The sequence below is a fragment of the Falco biarmicus genome, chromosome 5 (assembly GCF_023638135.1).
Source record: "Falco biarmicus isolate bFalBia1 chromosome 5, bFalBia1.pri, whole genome shotgun sequence".
Taxonomy (NCBI): Eukaryota; Metazoa; Chordata; class Aves; order Falconiformes; family Falconidae; genus Falco; species Falco biarmicus.
In genome coordinates this window covers 60,606,295-60,624,866 of record NC_079292.1, presented here as the reverse complement: position 1 = coordinate 60,624,866, position 18,572 = coordinate 60,606,295, and the positions used below count along the sequence as shown (strand labels likewise).

The 18,572-nt window shown below is 37.6% G+C and overlaps 1 protein-coding gene across 2 annotated transcripts in view; it reads left to right on the top strand.

The window, feature by feature from the left end:
- The window catches only part of CRY1 (cryptochrome circadian regulator 1), a 38,880-nt gene extending 21,439 nt beyond the window's left edge, over positions 1-17,441 (top strand). Inside the window, exons 2-14 of one of the 2 annotated variants that reach the window (XM_056339167.1) lie at positions 1,211-1,319; positions 4,965-5,107; positions 6,471-6,655; positions 8,000-8,088; positions 8,687-8,827; positions 8,926-9,237; positions 10,728-10,879; positions 10,979-11,181; positions 11,940-12,041; positions 13,283-13,372; positions 14,479-14,550; positions 14,652-14,759; positions 16,779-17,441. In XM_056339167.1, the coding sequence (XP_056195142.1) occupies positions 1,211-1,319; positions 4,965-5,107; positions 6,471-6,655; positions 8,000-8,088; positions 8,687-8,827; positions 8,926-9,237; positions 10,728-10,879; positions 10,979-11,181; positions 11,940-12,041; positions 13,283-13,372; positions 14,479-14,550; positions 14,652-14,755 (1,702 nt within the window). In that variant the 3' untranslated portion in view covers positions 14,756-14,759; positions 16,779-17,441. Of the gene's footprint in view, positions 1-1,210; positions 1,320-4,964; positions 5,108-6,470; positions 6,656-7,999; positions 8,089-8,686; positions 8,828-8,925; positions 9,238-10,727; positions 10,880-10,978; positions 11,182-11,939; positions 12,042-13,279; positions 13,373-14,478; positions 14,551-14,651; positions 14,760-16,778 lie in introns of both variants that reach the window. The other variant, XM_056339166.1, reaches the window with a different exon arrangement.
- Positions 17,442-18,572: the final 1,131 nt, after the last annotated feature.

Genomic DNA, 18,572 nt, shown 5'->3' with positions numbered 1-18,572 from the left:
GCACACACACATACAGCAGGTGCTCTCAGAAATAATGGCCTGCAGCGTGGCCGTCGCCTCTGCTCCCCACCCCCCCCTTGGGTGTAGCTCTTGGTTTACGGCAGGGCATCCAGTGGTGTGTGTGCACAGAGGCTGGTGACTGGCTGGCTCTGACTCAGCGCCTGCCCTGATCAGCACACACTTCGGTGAGTACCAACAGCACTGCGAGTAAGAACAGTTGGCAGAGTTTGAGCAGCTCTTGGTGAGAACTGCATTGTTACTGTGAGGAAACAGTGTTGTGGAGGAGCCACCTGTTACACTGGAGAGGAGTCCAGGGGAAGGGCATTCATCTGGAGACCCCCAGCATCTCTCTTTCAGCTAGCTGCAGGGTACAGCTTTCACTTTTCCTCTCCTTCCTTTTGTTTTTATTCTTCCCCCAAAATCTGTCACCATTGGAGTCTTTAGTTAACTGTACTCAGTATACTCAGTAAAAAATCTTTGCACATGTGGACCTGTCTCAACATCCTTTCTGCAATTACCTGTTTCTCTTAAAGACTTGCAGATTTGCAGTTGTGTGTCGCGTCGTAACCCCCCCCTTCTTTTTTTTTTCTTTTTCATTATTTACTGATTTGCTCATTAAATAATTTGGGTGAGGTTACAGCCAAGATGCATGAAACTGTTATATAGAGAGCTATTTTTATAAATGAAGGCCAAAGGTGTAGTTATAGAATGGTTTGGGCTGGAAGAGATGTTTAAGATCATCTGGTTATGACTATGTAGTCCTCTGGTATGCTACTTTTAGTAAGAGTTCAGGCTGCTGTGTTGTAAGAAGGACTTGGATTAAGTTTAGTAGCAGTATGCCAACAGCTGATTGCCTGGGTTTGTTGGGATTTTTTCAGTTGTGTGCTTTTTATTCAGAGTGACAAGATACTTCTAGTTTCATTTAAGATTTGAAGGTGTTTTAGTCCATTCAAGAGTTGAATAGTGTTGAGATGGAAACTTAAATGACAGTGCAGTTTGGTTTTCTGAGTTATTGTTGAATGTGTTATATGGTATTGAACTGCTGTAAGCTAAGTGTAATTAGACTGAACATGCATGCATCACCAAAATACGTATCAAATACTGAAGGTGTGATAATCTTTGTTGGATTGTTCCTCTTAGTTCCCTTTTTCTGTTGTAAAATTATCTGGTTTTCCTCAGAAAATAAGTGTTTCTTTACACTTCCTTGCAGATTCCTGCTTCAGTGTCTTGAGGATCTTGATGCCAATCTGCGGAAACTGAATTCACGTTTGTTTGTTATTCGTGGACAGCCAGCAGATGTTTTTCCCAGACTTTTTAAGGTAAATGCCACCTTGCAGTTGTTTCTGTCCATAAATATGACTGAGAAACTAATTTCAACTAGAAATTTCAACTAATTTCTTGCACTACATACTTGAGCACACATTGTTATCCATGCAAATATTTAACTGTTCTTGCAGTTTCTCTGTTAGATTCAGGTTTTTCCCCTCTAATGTGCATATCACCGACTGAACTGAGTTGCTTTTAGACTTTACAGGTTTTGGTTTCTTTCTTTCCAGAAGTGGAACTGATTTCAAATGGTTTGTTAAGTGTAGGTATTGCATATTATTAAATATTATTATTAAATATTCCTTTCCAGGTTCCCTTTGAAATACTGAAATATGATTCTGTGCATGAGTCCAAGTTCAAAGCCTGACCTGTAAAAGCAGTGTCTTACTTAGGCCAAATATCTGCTGTGGTTGCTTTTGGCCATTAAAAGTATTTAATAATTTAATAAGTAGTAGGCTTGGTAAAAGCATAGTGCAGGTAAAAAGAAATTTCTAGTTGAAGAAGTTTAAGGCTTTTGTGGGAAAGGGTCTGATTATTGAGCAAATTAAAACTGTGAGGGATTGTTACTGATAGTAATCTGTATTCCATGGATAACTGTGTATTTAAGGTAACAATACTATAATGCGATAGTAAAAATGAACACTTTGCGGAATAATGTTAAAAATGTTTATCAAGTGACTGGATCAAGGAGACTGAGACAAGCAAGACTGTGGAGAAACAAATAGAGTACCTGTTTTTCCAAAGAGATCATCAGTTCAAGGTTTTTGTTCCTAAGTCTTCAACACCAAACTGAAACTCAACCAGATCTCACATTTCAGTCTTCATTCTTGTGCTTTATTTGTGATATGCTAACTGGATGATACTCTGACTGGTCTTTTCTTGATTTCCCTTCAGTGAAGAATTTCCTGCAGGAGTGGCATTAGTTGGTGCTTGCAAACCCCCAGATATTCAAGCTTATTATATCTGCCTGCCAAATTTGGTTTGATTGCATTTAAATAGGAGCAAAGATCTTGCTGTTGTGTGTATTGCCTTCTGGATTTGAGTGACCTGTGACAAGATTTCTTAAATAATGGCTACTTTGACAACTCCTGTTTCAGATCTTTCTACTAGGCTGATCTTTCTGTGCCTAACAGCATTGGGGTGCCACATTTTCAGAATATTAGTGCTGAGAAAGTAATGAAAATAACTTGTCATATAGATAGTGTACGGCAGCTGAAAAAGAACATTCACATCTGTCTATGTCTTCTCGTTCCTCAAATTTCAAGGAAGTGTCTTTATTTTGTATTTGCTTGCTGAGGGGCTTTTCAGGGCATCCTCTATCCTGGAACAAATAAGAGGCATTGTTGAGGCTCTTGAGGACTTCTTCAATGTTTGGCTGAAGGCTGCCTGGAACATGCATCTGTCTCCTATCGCTAATCTCACAGCCTCTTTTGCCAGAGCAGTATCTGTGTATCGGGCACTTGCAGTGCAGCAAAGGGCATATAACACTGAACCAAGCTCTTCAGATCATCCTCATTAAATGTCTCAAAGGTGAGCGGTGATCCTGACCCTGAAGAACACACGTAGGTGTTTTTTGGCTGGGAGAAGGTAACTTTAAATAACGGTAGGAGATAGTGGAACTTTTGTAGCGCCTTTGTCGGGAGCCGTGTCACAGATGCCAGCCTCTGTGGATTTCCTGGGGATGAAAGCTTCATAGCTGTTTCTTAGTAGGGCGCTCTCTTTCCCAGGCTGAAGGACAATTCCTTGCAAGAAGGCCTCAAGGTCCTTTAGGCTCTTTCATTTGTGTGTGTGTATATATATATATAAACATACATATAAACTACTTTCCTCTTTTCAGTCCTTCAGAGCAGCTTTGATTCCCTTAAGATGCTGAATTCGGTTGGTATCACATGTTTTTAGCTGTACTAGCTAGGAGCACTGCTGCTAGCAGCAGTGGAGTGTCATCCTCTGGAGTAGTGCATAGAGACAGAATATTTTCTCCAGCAGACTTTGCAGGTCTCTGCAAAATTCTTTCAGGTTTTTTGTTTGTTTGAGGGTTTTGTTTGTTTTTTTGTTTGCTTGTGGCTTTTTTAAGTAACTTGAGGATGGTGTTTCCATCTGACTGCAGGGATCCAGCTTCTGCTAGTAGTAGGCACCCACCTGGCACCTGTTGGTAAACTTCAATTAGTCAGGTTTTGGTTGGTTCTTGCTTCATTCTCTTCAGTTTTTTCTGGTCTGCTCTGTATCTCCAGCTGTTTGGGACTGGCTTGGTAAAGCAAATAGAATTGGAACAATCTCTGTAATTCTTTAAATGCATCAATGTTGCTAAAAGTATCCAGCAGTATATGCAAAGCAATTTGTGTCCATGCTTCTTCTAAGTGTCTAGATCATGCTGATGTGATCTGGGTATATTCACATCACGTAGCACTTGTCTCAGAGTTCCTTGGCTCCCTTGGGGACATGGCTCTGGCTCTTGGACACGTTTTTTTATGGTTCTCTTTTCAATATGCCAGAGGAGGGAGAGATTTAGAAAAATACCTGCTACAGCTTGTCAGGCAGTGGTTTTACATTATGAAATGGGAAATAAATGTTATGAGGGTGTAGGAGGCTGCTTGAGGATTCAGGGCCTGCTGGGTCAGTCTTGGTAGACTTAATGATGGAAGGAACCAAGCCTTCTTTCAAAGAGCAGGCACTCCTTGACATCGCCTATCCTCAGGGTTGTACCTGGGCTTCACCTAGGAGAGAGCTGGAGTTCAGAAGTGAAATGGGCACCTTAGGTGAGCAGTGTAGAGCGCTGTGTGTCTCTTTGGTATAAATCCAGTTCTCCGAAATAGTCTGGCTGGTGTATTTAAATTAACTGATTAAGATTCTGAGGGATTAGAAAGGTATTTCCCAGAGTTTGATTGGCAGGATGGCTTTCTAGGATCATTGGGTGCATACATCACCTTTCCAATTTCCTACTGTTATGAAGCCTTAGCCATTAGTTGATCCCTTTCTTCACTTCTTTTCCCCCACCTGTTACTGTTGGCCTTGGTAACGGCATCTGTGACATGAAGGATATTAAACTTCAAGGTGTCCTCTGTTTAGGAGGGAGATTTTTTGTAATTGAGAATTTGAACATTGTCTCTTCTGGTGGGTGAGGGGTGAGGATTTGGAAAAGGGAATGAAAGTGGGTGGTGGGGAGGGTATTTTGTTCTGTTGTGCCCCCTGCCCCTCCCCGAAACTTCAGTTCTGCTCTTAAAGTTGACAGGCATGTATGAAAAGCTTTTCTACAGAGCAAAACTACTCCTGCTGATCAATGTCCAGAAGACAGCTTCTGTTGTCTTTCCCTTCCTTTGTGTCTCTTAAGGTATATGAATACTGAAGTTAGAGCTGAGTTTTCAGTTTGCACAGAAGCTGTCCTGTTATTGTATGCCCTCACACTAATGGGTCAGATAGAGGCTTTTTTTATGCTGGATTCCTAATTAGATGCCACAATGTTGGGCTTTATTTTTGTGAGTCTGGGTGCCTAGATGTATTTTGGGCCGTTGTGTATCTCTTGACAAGTTTCAGCAGGTCACAGCTGGTGTTCCATCTTGTCTGTATCCTTCCTGTTCTCTTTTCCCTCCCCCTCCATCAAGCAGCCAAGCTGAAGGACCACTTTGTTGTTGTTGTTGCAGGAATGGAATATTGCAAAACTTTCTATTGAATATGATTCTGAACCATTTGGGAAGGAAAGAGATGCAGCAATTAAGAAGCTGGCTAGTGAAGCTGGAGTGGAGGTCATTGTTCGAATTTCCCATACATTATATGACCTAGACAAGTAAGTTACCATTACCTCTAATTTTAAAAAGGAAAAAAAAAAGTATTAATTTTATGTAGTACTTGGTTAGATACTGTGTGCTACTTTCTTTGTAGAGCACTTCATGTTTAAGAAGACTATTTTATGTTTCCCTTTTATCCATCCTTGCAAATTTTATTGCATACTGAGTAGAACTTAACTCAAGAAAATGATACATAACTGTATCTGAAATACAATTTTGATTCAGTGTTCTTTTGAAAATCATAGTCATGTTAATTTTCTGTCTTACTATAATGAAGTTCACTCAAACGTGCCTGTAACTTCTCCCAAATAAGATCTATTGTTGCTTAGTTGCTTTGTTAGATTTTTTCATCCTTATTTTACTTGTGGTACACAAGGAAGCAGGAAGTCCATTATTTTTCAAGAACAGTTTCCTACCAGTTATGTATCCAGTAAGTAATTGTTTGCTATCCCTGTGTTGCCTTACTTAATGTCTTGTTTATATTTCCAAAGATCTATTTAAATGGATTAGTATTAGCTCCCTATTATGGAAACATAATTCACAAACTATTCAGAAGTATTACTTGGCTTCTCTTAAGTGACTTATTGTGGTAGATGCCAATTTTATTCTGTTACAAACCAATGCATGAGAGGCAGCTAGACATATGGGAGGAAAGGGAATTACTGTTTTGAAACCAATTTGAAACCTGATGCATTTTTTATCTTAAACTTAGAACTCTTTTTCTTCCCTCTCTGCCCAGGCACTCCCCCACTAAATGAATGGTTGGTTCCATCTACCACTTTGTAAATTATTTCTGTGAAGTTTTCCTTTCCAAGAATTTTATATATATTTAAGGTGACAGTGCAAAATATGGAAACTGTTTAACAACAGTCATTGTATATAAACTACACCTTGATTTTCCCCGTATTAAGATGGTTGTAATATTGACTACTGTTCTCAATACCAGAGCAGAAAAATAGATACTTTTTTATAATGCAAATACCATAGTCTTGTAGGTTACTTGCGTGTATCTCTATGTAGCTATGATCTCTCATCTGCTTTGCTGATCTGTATTTTTCTTTGCCTTGAGCTGTCCATGTTCATTACTTGTTCTTGAGTGACTTTCCTCACCCCAGGGATGAAGAATAGTTGACTTGGTTATAAACAGTTAATTTATATATCTCCCTAGTGGGGGAAAAAAAGGATGGTAAAATTGAAGTTCAAATGGTCTGGGTTGCCATGTATTTCTGTGATTTTTTTATAACATGCTAGTGGCAGGTAAGAAGATATTTCTCTATGTGTATATTTTATTTTAAAAAATAAATGTTAGGTATTATTGACTGACATACTACTTTTTTTCTTTTTTGTTTTGTTTTGTTCCAGAATAATAGAATTAAATGGAGGACAGCCTCCTCTTACTTACAAGCGGTTCCAGACCCTAATTAGTAGAATGGAACCACTGGAGATGCCAGTAGAGACTATAACCCCAGAGGTAATGGAAAAATGTACTACTCCGGTTTCTGATGACCATGATGAGAAATATGGTGTCCCATCACTTGAAGAGCTAGGTATGTTCTAAGATTGCTTTGACACTGTGAAACAAGTAAGATGTAATCTGCCACTAAAAGCGTAATACTTAAAATAACCATGAGAGAGGTTTTACTTACGGTTAATTGTTAAACTGATGCCAGTTATGACACACAAAAGGAACAAGAAAGGATAATGAATATATTTTAGTTGTTTTCTTTTAAATGGAAGCTCAGTTATATCAAACTACATACACTATGTACCGTTTGGCTTTTTGTAATACAGCATAGCCATTTTCCCATGGTACCAAATAATCAGTAAGCTACCAATAGTCTTTGATACTTCATTTTGTATTAAATACATTTGGTATCTTTGTGCTTCAGGTCATTAGTCTGTCATTTTACAAAGTAATTAAAAATTCCCTCTTGTCTTGCAATGCAAAAAAAGATACTAGTAAGGCTAATAATTCTTTGAGAAGCTTGGGGAGCTGTGCACCTTACGTTTCTGTAAATTTAATTTTAAGAAATGGTATCAAGCTGTTGTCCTGTGAATCTCCCCCCTCTTTCCTGTTCCCCCATGCCCCAAAATACAAGCACATGTGGTATGACCTCCAAATTGCGAGCACAAGGGTCTGGATGGATTTTTGGCTGAGCTGTGACTGCTCTGTGTACTCCATTTGAACTCTCATACGGCAGACCTTTCTTTTCAAGGGTTTGAGAAGAGAAGATCTCACTTAACATGTCTACCTATAGTTTAACCACTGCGTATCTCATGCACTTGGTGAACAATCAGGGGGACCCGGGGAAGAAATCTTGTTACTTTCTTTTCATCTTTCTTTTGCAGCTCAAGTACATGTTTATGATCGAATGGACAATAATCCCAGTCGTTTATTTAAGTCAAGGTCAATGAAACCTAGGAATGTTCTGAAGCTAGCTCTTGTGCTTTTATTTTGATGGAAGAAGTTTTTAGATATTCTGTAAATTACAATTGCAATTGTTGTTTCAACTTAAAAAAAAAGAAAAGTTTTGAGTTTGGGATAGCCCACATATTGCAGAGCTGAGAATTGAAAAATGATAGAAAGGTCACTTGGTGCAAAAAAACCCCAGAAATAGGGAAACTGAGTAAGACCATTCAGCATGTAAAACTTGTAATATAAATCAATGTAAATGTAAAAGTTGGATTTTACTGTAAACTAGAGGTATTGAATGTGCTTTGGTATGACTTGGTTGCATGCTGTTCTAAAACTTGTACTTTGCCATGTGTCCAGTTTACCACTGTTCTCAAGATACAATAAAATGTAGTCAAGTATCAATATACTACAATTTTGATGCACTACAGTATAAGCAAACAAGAAAATTCCCTGTTTCAATTTAAATGTTTTTCAGGTTTTGACACAGATGGTCTGCCTTCTGCAGTATGGCCAGGGGGGGAAACAGAAGCTCTCACACGATTGGAAAGACATTTAGAACGAAAGGTATGTTTCAAATCATTGCAAGTATGACACACATGGGAAACGTAGTTACTCTTTGCAATCGGATATAAAAGGAATTGGACAAGTTGCTTAAAAAAAGAAATATCAAAACCACAAACTTGAACTTAATGCCTTGGTATACTGATATAAATCAACTTGGGTTTTAGTTTTAAAAGTTTATAGCATTATGTCTTTAATTTAAATTTTAGAGAAAGTCTGTGATACTGTTTTCTACTAAAAAATGAATTATTTTTTCTTTGGAGGTACTTTTGCTTGAAACATAATTCTTATAACTTTGAAGGGGAATTCTAAAGCTAATGTAATGCTAGTTGTCTAGGTTTTCCTTTTTAGAAGAAAGATAGGTAGTTCTGGAAGACAGTTCATGCATTCTGCCTTGAGATGAATTACCTTCTAGAGATTCTGCTGATTCAAAAGGAGCACCTAGATATTGTACGTAATGTGACCATCTGTCCAGTGTCTGGGTTCTGTTATGGACATGATTTCTTGCTTTACATTTACAAGTTGCTACCTAGCCTGTAGTCTGGTATTGCTGTGGGTTTTTTAGGTTGTTGTGTTGTTGTTGTTTGGTTTTTTTTTTAAGGCTTGGGTAGCAAACTTTGAAAGACCACGAATGAATGCAAATTCCCTTCTGGCGAGCCCTACAGGGCTTAGTCCCTACCTCCGCTTTGGCTGTTTGTCCTGTCGTCTCTTTTATTTCAAGTTAACGGATCTGTACAAAAAGGTATGGTTTCTACATAGTCAGCTACATGTTCTTAGACGTCATGGCTTTTCCCTACTACTTCTCCTAATAAAATGTTTTCTTTTAATGACGATCTTCAGGTAAAAAAGAACAGCTCCCCTCCCCTCTCCCTCTATGGCCAGCTGTTATGGCGTGAATTTTTCTACACAGCGGCGACTAACAATCCACGGTTTGATAAAATGGAGGGGAATCCTATCTGTGTACAAATTCCCTGGGATAAGAATCCTGAGGCTTTGGCCAAATGGGCAGAAGGCAGGACAGGTTTTCCTTGGATTGATGCGATTATGACACAGCTTCGTCAAGAAGGTTGGATTCACCATTTAGCCCGGCATGCTGTAGCATGCTTTTTGACTCGAGGTGACCTCTGGATTAGCTGGGAAGAAGGAATGAAGGTATTGTTTCTTACTGTTGGATTGCTTGAAGTGCCTATTGGAGTTGCTAGTAGTCATTCTAGAACTTTTACTGTGTGGTGGAAGCTGAATTTTAAACCTTAAACTGTGACCAAAGTTAAATTGGTTCTGATAAACAGTGATGTTGGTTTTGCCTGTTGAATGTCCTCTTTTATTGGAATATTAGAGTGTTTCTTGCAGTCAGAATAGGTCTGCATTCTTTTAAATTTGGGATTTCTTCCGAAATTTTGGCAAATAGACATGGATTACTCTTGTAATTGAAATTTCTTGCCAGTCGTACTGTGTGAACAGCTTCTGTTCACATCTCATGTCTGCTTCCCTGTGAAGGGAAAGCACCACAGGAATTAAAGGGAGAAAACTAAAAACTGAGCATGTTCTTTCAGCAATTTCTGTCCCTTCACCCAATGTTAGAAGTGCAAGTATGGTTAAAATGATTTGGTTGAAGTTTCGGTGCAATTAATTTTTATGCAGTTCAAGTTCAAATTACAAATGCCAGTCTTCTGAAGAATGGAATAATTTAATCTCAGCCTTTTGAATCAGTTTTACGTTTTTAGAAGGATAGTACATCTTTTATTCATCAATGATAATAAATTAAAAAGTCTTTTATTTTTGAAATCTAAAAATGCATTTACTTGCCACCAGATCATGACTGCATATTTATATATGTATATGATCTTATGAAATTTCATATTTCTTAACAAATCAGTTGTAAGCAAACACTTTCAGTTAAAAAAAACCCAAACTGTCTTGGTTACACAACAACATAAGCTGCTTTAGGAATTTTCCTTTTGCTGTTCATAGATGAAGTCATCAAAGATGCACATAACTCAGCCAAAAGACAAAGCTGTTTATTACAGATAAATGCCAACTTTCTTACTTTTGAAATATGGAGAGCCTGGCCTTGTGCAGTGGAAGGATGTTTGATTCATGCATCTGCATGTAGCAAAAGTTATTCTGGCTTTCTGCAATGATGTTATTTCCAAAGTCTTATTACATGGCAGCATCTAGTGGAACAGTTGTGTGCTAACAGTTAATGGTCATCTGAAGATCTTGTTATGTTATTAATTACTTTCTGTTTAGAAAATTTTTTTAAAGTGTTTTAAGATAAATCTTATTTTTTCAAATCAGTCCAGCTCCAGCCATCCTTCAGGGATTTACTTTTTTTAAAGGATGTGCATATGTAAGAATCTGGAACTTTTTTTGGTTGTAGCTTTCAGAGATGTCTACAAGGTTTTTTACAGGATAAAAGCCAAACAGCTATCACACTCTTGTTCTTGAGTTTGGCGTTCAGGTAAGTATTTGCAGTTGCATACTGAGCATTCTGTGAATGTTGCCAGGTAAGAAGGAGTGTTGCTACATTAAAAAGCTGGGTTTCCTCTAATGAAACCAGAAACTCAGAACAATTCCTAAAAATGTCGGGGTGTCAAAGGTGTGCCATGTTCAGACTAATTTGTTGCTTTAATTTCTTTAAGGTCTTTGAAGAACTGTTACTTGACGCAGATTGGAGTGTGAACGCTGGAAGCTGGATGTGGCTGTCCTGTAGTTCGTTCTTTCAGCAGTTTTTTCACTGCTACTGTCCAGTGGGTTTTGGCAGGAGAACTGACCCAAATGGGGATTACATCAGGTAACTCACAAGCCAGAAACTGCAGCGATTCATGGATGTCACTTAAACTGTCAAGTGGCTTTATACTGAAAATGACCTTTTAATTTTTTTTTTCTTAAGACGTTATTTGCCAGTACTTAGAGGTTTCCCTGCAAAATATATCTATGATCCTTGGAATGCCCCAGAGAGCATCCAGAAGGCAGCAAAATGTATTATAGGAGTTAATTATCCCAAGCCAATGGTAAATCATGCAGAGGCAAGCCGTCTGAATATTGAGAGGATGAAACAAATCTACCAGCAGCTTTCACGATACAGAGGACTGGGTATGGTTATAGGCTATTGGCTTTATTTGTTTGAAAACTTTTCTCACCTTCTAGAAACTAATAATTCTGTCTTATAGCAATGGTAACCAGATGTGAGCTCAGTGTTGTGACTAGGGTTGTGCATGCAAATAAAAGGGAATATTAGATACACCCAAGAAAAGGAAGAAAGAATTTGAGTGGAGTGCCTCTTTCTAAATCTTACCTGGACTTTTCTTTTTTCTGTGCATTTTTGGAAGTTGTTCTATTAAACTGGGTCTTCTGATGCTTTTGTAAAGTTAAGTTTTAATACCAGTGATTAGAAAATTAATGTGGTTCAACCATACTGTATTTGCATTTGCAAATGCTGTTACTCAAAGAGCAATGCAGCTTCTGGTAGCTTTCTTCCTAGTTAGGAAAGACTACCCTTTGCTCCTAGAGGTAAACCACATGCACTTGTATTGCTTAGGTAGGTGTAAGCAGTCACCGTGTTCAGATATTGGATACTGAATCAGGATGCATTGTACCTTAATGCAGCGTAACGAATATGTGTAAATAATGAATATTGGAGAAGTTATGCAGTGTGTTGTGTAGAAAATGCCTGTTAAGTAACTGTGAACTAAAATTACTTGGCAAGATAGAGAGATGTTCTCCTGTTATAAAAGTAAATCACTCAAGGTGAGGGTGGAGAATTGGCTATCATGAGGAAAAAAGCATGATACACTTCATCTTTTATTTTTCCTGGTTTTCATTATGGCTATATATTTTATTTTGTTGCTTAGGTCTTCTTGCAACAGTGCCTTCTAATCCAAACGGAAATGGAAATGGTGGCCTAATGGGTTATTCACCAGGAGAAAGCATTTCTGGTTGTGGTGGTACAGGAGGTCAGTCAAAATCTTTCAGTACATGGAATTATTGGTACTGAACCGCACAAACTTCTTTTCTAGTGCCCTTGGTGTGTTATGTGCTAAAAAAGAACTGTTTTCACAAGACAGTTTTCAGTGCAAGTCACAAACATTTTCAGATTTATTCATGAAGGTTGGCAGAATTTGTATATAGACATCTTTCGAATATTTTTTAATCCCAAACATGTAAGATTTTTTTAACCTGTTTTTTTTCTCCCTGAAAATTACTTATTAACATGCATCAAATAGTTCATTTTTTAAAAAAAGCATTTGAATGATTTATTATTATTATTATTATTGGTAGAAGTCTACAGGCATCATGATATTTGTAGCAAGGAGTGATTTGTGAATTTTCAAGTCAGAATTGTTAATTTATGAAGTTTTCTAATGCTAGCATTAGATAGCTTACTGGAATGTAATTCTACCATAATGTCAATGACAACACGGTGGGCAGTGTCTGAAAGAACTTAATATAGAATTTGTCATATAGTTTTGATGAAAATTGCTTTAGGCTATTAAACTTCCTTATGGTAACATGCAAAGGCTAGCATTAACCAGTCACTAAGAAAAATAAATAAGAACACTATTAACATTGTCTAAACCCACGGTGCAGCAACGTCTTGAATACTCTGTGTACCTTGGACTCCTCATTGTAAAAAGATACAGCAGAACTGGATATCTACTGGGATTCTGGTCTCCTTAGGCTTTAGACAAGGTTGGAAGCAGTTTGTGGAGGAAAATGGACCTGATTGTTGTCAGCCACTATGGTTCCTCTCAAAGAATTGAAGTCTAGACTCCTTAAAGCTAGCTGGGTGCTTGAGCTTTTCTTCCTTTTAGGTTCAGAGATTTAGAAAGCAGGAATGGCTTAGTTTAAAAAACTAACATTATGTACACTCTTTTTAAAAGGTATACATGTATGCTTAAATGTACGCATGTACTTAGGCTTTTTATATCAGAAATGTATCCATTTTGTAGGAGGTTACTATGTATTCATCTGAGTTTGCAAGTGTGAATTTGGAAAGACAAAAATATTAGAGCTTTGGACCTGTTGTGAGGTGTTTTGGAAAAAAAAACACCCACCATAATCAAAGTCTGCCTCTCAAAGAGGGGGGAGGGGGGAGACCCAACATCTTAAACTGCAGAACTGGAATTGTGTCCTCTGTTATGTTTAAGTGTTTGTTGTCTTGGTTTTTTTTTTTTTTCCCCTGCCTCTCCAGCAGCTCAGCTGGGAACTGGTGATGGTCATACAGTTGTTCAGCCATGTGCCCTGGGAGACACTCATACAGGAGCAAGTGGAATTCAGCAGCAAGGTATTATGGCAGTGCCTGTCTGTAGAGGATCTCCAAATCCTTGCAACTGTGGAAAACCAGACAAAACATCAAAATAACATGGATAGATTTTTGGTGACAGCTGCTGTCTACAACTTGAACTGACCTTGTTTCTGTTCTTGAAACATAAAAGTTATTTCTTAGAGTGAACTTGCTTGTCTTGTCACTTTTATCTCTCAAATGCTCATTTAGAACAATATTTGTATGTTTTGAGTGGGAGGGATCGCAAGTGTGACTTAAAAATAAATAAACATTATCCTAGGTTACTTCAAATGAAAGATACTGAAAGAAAGTAGTTGACTTTGTATTAGAGAGCAAAATTTGCATGTTACTTTTCCCTGATTTCACTACCACTCTTCCCATACATAATAAATTTCCACAGTTTTTATGTGGATATTCTCATATTGTGGAGGCAAATTTTTGTTACCTTAACTATACAGAAACTTAAGCTGTGGTTTGTGATGGATGAAAGTTGCAATCAAATTTAGCACAACTGTTTCTCTGCAATCTTAACAGAGGTTGTGTGTTAACTGATCATGACTATCATGTCTGTTTTGTTTAAGCATCCAGAATATAACCAGAACACCACAACTGTTCAGAATAAAAAACCTTGCAACTGCTTTTGCTAATTTATGCTATTTATGCAGGGCACTCAGTTTGCATCTTTAAGTTATTTGCATATACTTTTTTTCACAGCTTAGCTATGCTATAACAAAATCATAAAAAAGATGAGACTTGGCAGAACAAATGTTAAAATTTACAACAACTTAGAATTAAAGTGTTTGGATATATAAACATTCTGCTTGTTGCAAATATAATGCATAAATATGTAGGCACTTAATATTGTATTGTGCATATATATTTAACTGCTGTAGACTGCCATGAGGTTTTTTGGGTTGTGAGTTTTTTTGTTGGTGGTTTTTGGTTTGGTTTTTTTTTTTGCATAACTCTTCTGCATTTAGGGTAGTTTCTGGCAGGATTTTTCTTGATGATGGAAAATAAATCAATTGGCTCCTTTTTGTCATTGTATGCTTGCTTGCAGTTCTAAATTTTATTTATTATAATAAATATCTACTGTATCTGAACAGGTTACTGTCAAGCAAGTAGTATCTTACACTATGCTCATGGAGACAATCAGCAATCACACTTATTGCAAGCAGGTAATTTAAAGAACAACAAAGAAACAAAAACACTTTTCCTGAATATATAAAGGTGCAATAGAGTCTTAATGTAAATACTGGTTTTAAATTTAAATTATCAGGAAGAACAGCCCTTGGTACTGGCATTAGTACAGGGAAACGCCCAAATCCAGAAGAAGAAACTCAGATTGTTGGACCAAAAGTCCAGCGACAGAGCACAAATTAAACTGGTAAGATCTGAGACACCTTAAAATTACCCTCATAATGAGTAAATTCCTGTACAGATTTTGTGTCTGCAAGTCTACAGTAACATTCATATCACTGCGATGCAAAGGATCCTAAATTAGTGCTGCAAATATTTCAGTTCCAGGTGCTATACAAACAGATAATACAAAATCCTGGATCTAAAGAGTTTGTGAAGTATGAGATAGGAAGCAGTTATAAAAAATAGAACCAGACCAAAGATTCAGACACAGATTGAGGTGTTAATGAAAGTGAGAGGGATAAACTGTGGTGTCATGTACGTTAGCAGAGCTGCTTATTTAGTTTCAGTTACTCTCTGCTCCTGCATCTCACCTGAAGTTGTGCCCAGTGCTGTTTGTGTGACTGTACGGTGGCCTGAATCAGAAGACTAACACCACTTGAAAGGGGCTGGGTTTGAGTTCTAGACATACAAGTGGACTAAGCGGAACATGTTTTAGAGAGAGACTGTAGAAGGCCTGCGGAATGCTGATGTAGTTATTGCATGTAGAGGTGTAGGGACAAGGAAGATTTGAAGCCTTGAGCATTTGTCATTGGTCTGTAACCTAAGTGGGATGCTCAGATAGCCAAGTTTCTCAAGGAAAGCTGTGGTGAAAAGTACTTGAGTTTGGAGGAGGAGGCATTGCTGCAAAGGTACATGTGAACAAGTGTGAAAATGTGTGGAGAGAAGCAGTAAATTGGGGAGTTTGATATGTGTGAAATCATCAACATAGAGAAGATAACTGGATTTTGTGTTTATCTTGGATAGAGTTACTTAGGAACAGGATAGAGAAAAAGAGAAGGCCAAAGATGTTATACCGCTTCCCTCAGTGAGCTCAATTTGAGAGGAATAAGGAAGATGACCTGAAAGACAAGTTAAAGAGTAATTACTTAAGTGGAAAGCCAAGGAATGGAGGGCTGTCTGAAGCAAGAGGGGACAAGACTTCAAAACTAGGAGTGTGACAGCATAGATTAAAGGTGATGTCATTCCATCTTTATCTTTTACAAAAAGAGTTGGCCAGTATAGATGAGATAATGGCACGTGGAGAGACTTCAGTGGAATTGGAAGATAGGGGTTCCCTACAGCAAGTATAGAAGATGCATTCAGCATCTCTAGAGATGAAATGGGAAATTCAGTCCACTTCATTTGGATTTGATAGCAAGATCTAATTTTGCTTGTTATGTGGTATTAGCAGTTTGACAAAGTTATTGTGGTGCATTATGAACAATCGTGTTGTACTGATTTGGTTCAGTGAAGAACTGCAGCATTGTTTCCATAATGTTACTTGAAGTGAGCTGAGACCTTAGTGATTGATCCACCTGCTATTTTCGCACACATTGGAAGCACTGTAAACTGTGCTTCTGTGTTCTCAAATTGATTTCTGGTACTCGGATGGGCCTGAGTGGAACGCAATTCCGAGAGAGTCCGTGTTTCAGTAGCTGTCTGATCCATAGCATGTGTAGATTCATTCAGCATCCGTGTTTTGTATTGCAGAATTCCTTAGGTGCTCGTGTCTGTGTAGAAGAAGTGCCTGCAGAGCGAACGTCTGGTTCCAGTCTAAGCTCTTTTTCAATTGAGAGACAGGTTGGAGGGGTTTCCAGTTTGGCAGAGAAGACTGATTTTGTTAGGAGTGTCCAAAGCATGCTGCAAAAGCATTATAGTCAAATATAAAAAGCAGCCAAGATCATACCCAAAACCACTGCTGGCTAAAGGATGTGCGCCTTCTGAATAGCACTAAAGTACAGAGGCTGTTGGGTTTCTCTCTCTTTTCCCCGCCCCCCCCCCCCCCCTTTTTTTTTTTTTCCTGGTTTGTTTTTTTTTTCCTTCCCCTTTTAGCCTCTAGGGAGTAAGAAATAAGAATGCTGAGTATTTGGGCCAGTACAAATGGGGACAGAGCTTCCTGCACAGAGAAGGGGAGAAAGAATATTGGTCCCTTGAATTATTTCTGCCTTCTTCGAAGACTCATGACAAACTGCCTAAGAATAATTTTTTTATTTTTTTCTTGCAGCATTATTAGAAGAGAAGATAACCACTCCAAGAACACACAGGACAAAATTTCTGCTATTCTGTATTGGAACTAAAGTGTTGTGAGAGTACACGTACTAAAATGACATACTTTTTCATAAATTATTTTCAATTGTTCTCAGTTGTAAACAAGTCCAATTTTTGGAATGCATTATTTCTAACTGGCATTTCTATGGTTTTTAACTTTTTAATGACTCTTTCACAAAGCGCAAATTGAGTTTTGTATATAAAGTATTTGGTGAAGAATTTGCTAACTTAATGTAAATATAAACATTCATGATTAGCGATAGACCCATCAATATATTTTTGATAATCTTTCATGTATATGGTAGTAGGCAAAGCTATAGTGTTCTGTAAAATGGATGGACATAGAAGGTTTTGAAGCTTTTAAATTGTTATTATTTTTAGATTCCAGAACTTGACCTCTGTATGATGAACTTCATATTTTCAGAATGTAAGTGCTTAGGACTGTGTTTAATCAAATACAGTAGAGTTGTAACCTTTGTTAATCACATCTGTATATAGGTCATGCCAATTTTTTGTCGAGTTGTAAAATTTTCATGTTTATGTCCAGTCCTGTATCTCCCAGTTGCCTTGTTCAGTAATGACATACCTTGTTAATAAAAGAAAATTGTATATAAAGATATGTATGTCTGTCCTCTTTGTACTCTTTTTTTTACTCTAGCACATATTTCCAAAACCATTTCAGGAAGAAAGAAGAAAAATGTAATTTTTAGACTTGATCTAGAAGTGCACAGTGAACCATACTACCTTTCACTAGAAGTTTCACGATACTGAAGCAAAACTCTGTCCACGTTACTCGGGTCTTTTTGTTGAAATTGCATGCAGGTATGTATTCTTGTCATTAAATGTTTTTCACCAATGTATTTATTAAGTATTTCTTCAAAATCTAGGGGTTGTTTGGGTTTGGGGTTTTTTTTGCTATAATTGCAATTTGCATCACACCTTGATAGTCTTTTCTGCACTGTAGCTAACTTGCTGCTCTTCGAGGACGTTGATTTCTAAAAACACATCAGATTTACTGTCTACTCTGTCAATACTGTCTCAAATGTTTAGAGAAGTTGTATTTAAATGTTTTCTCAGACCATTGATGTCTCTGAAGAAATGGTCTGAATTACTGTATTTTACATATAACTAGGTCAGTTACCTACTTGAGTGGGTGCACAAATTATGCTCATGTGGGAGTAGTTAATTAATCTTGTTCTTAGTATCACGTGGGTGACTTCCAGTCAAAGGGCACTTCTGAATTTTAAACACATGGACCAGATGTATGGGTTGACAACATACACCACAGGGCGCTTGCTGGAAGATAAACTGATGTGGTTCTGCCTGTTCCTAGATTTTAGATGATAATAGTTAAAGTAAATATCTCTGCATACTGACTCGGATAGAATAGCAAAATCAAAAGTATTACTAAGAAAATACAGGTGTGCTTACTGTCTTGAGGCAGAGAATTTTTAAGATTGACTGGTCTTGAAGAAAAAAGTCAACAGTGAGAATCGAGAAGCAGATGCTAAGTATTTTCCACAGATCAGTCCAAGTAGAACAGAGAGATTTCCGAAGAACATATACATAATCAGTAGAATAAACAATTCTTCTGTTCGTTGAAGTAGTCTGGAAAAAAAAAAAAAAAGGCAAAACAAACAAAAAAAGAATAGCCTACACTGTCCTGGGAAGTGTTTTATGCTGTCAAGACAAAATCATACTGGGTTTTTTTTCTGCTGACATATTAAGAAGAAATCATACCATCCAAATG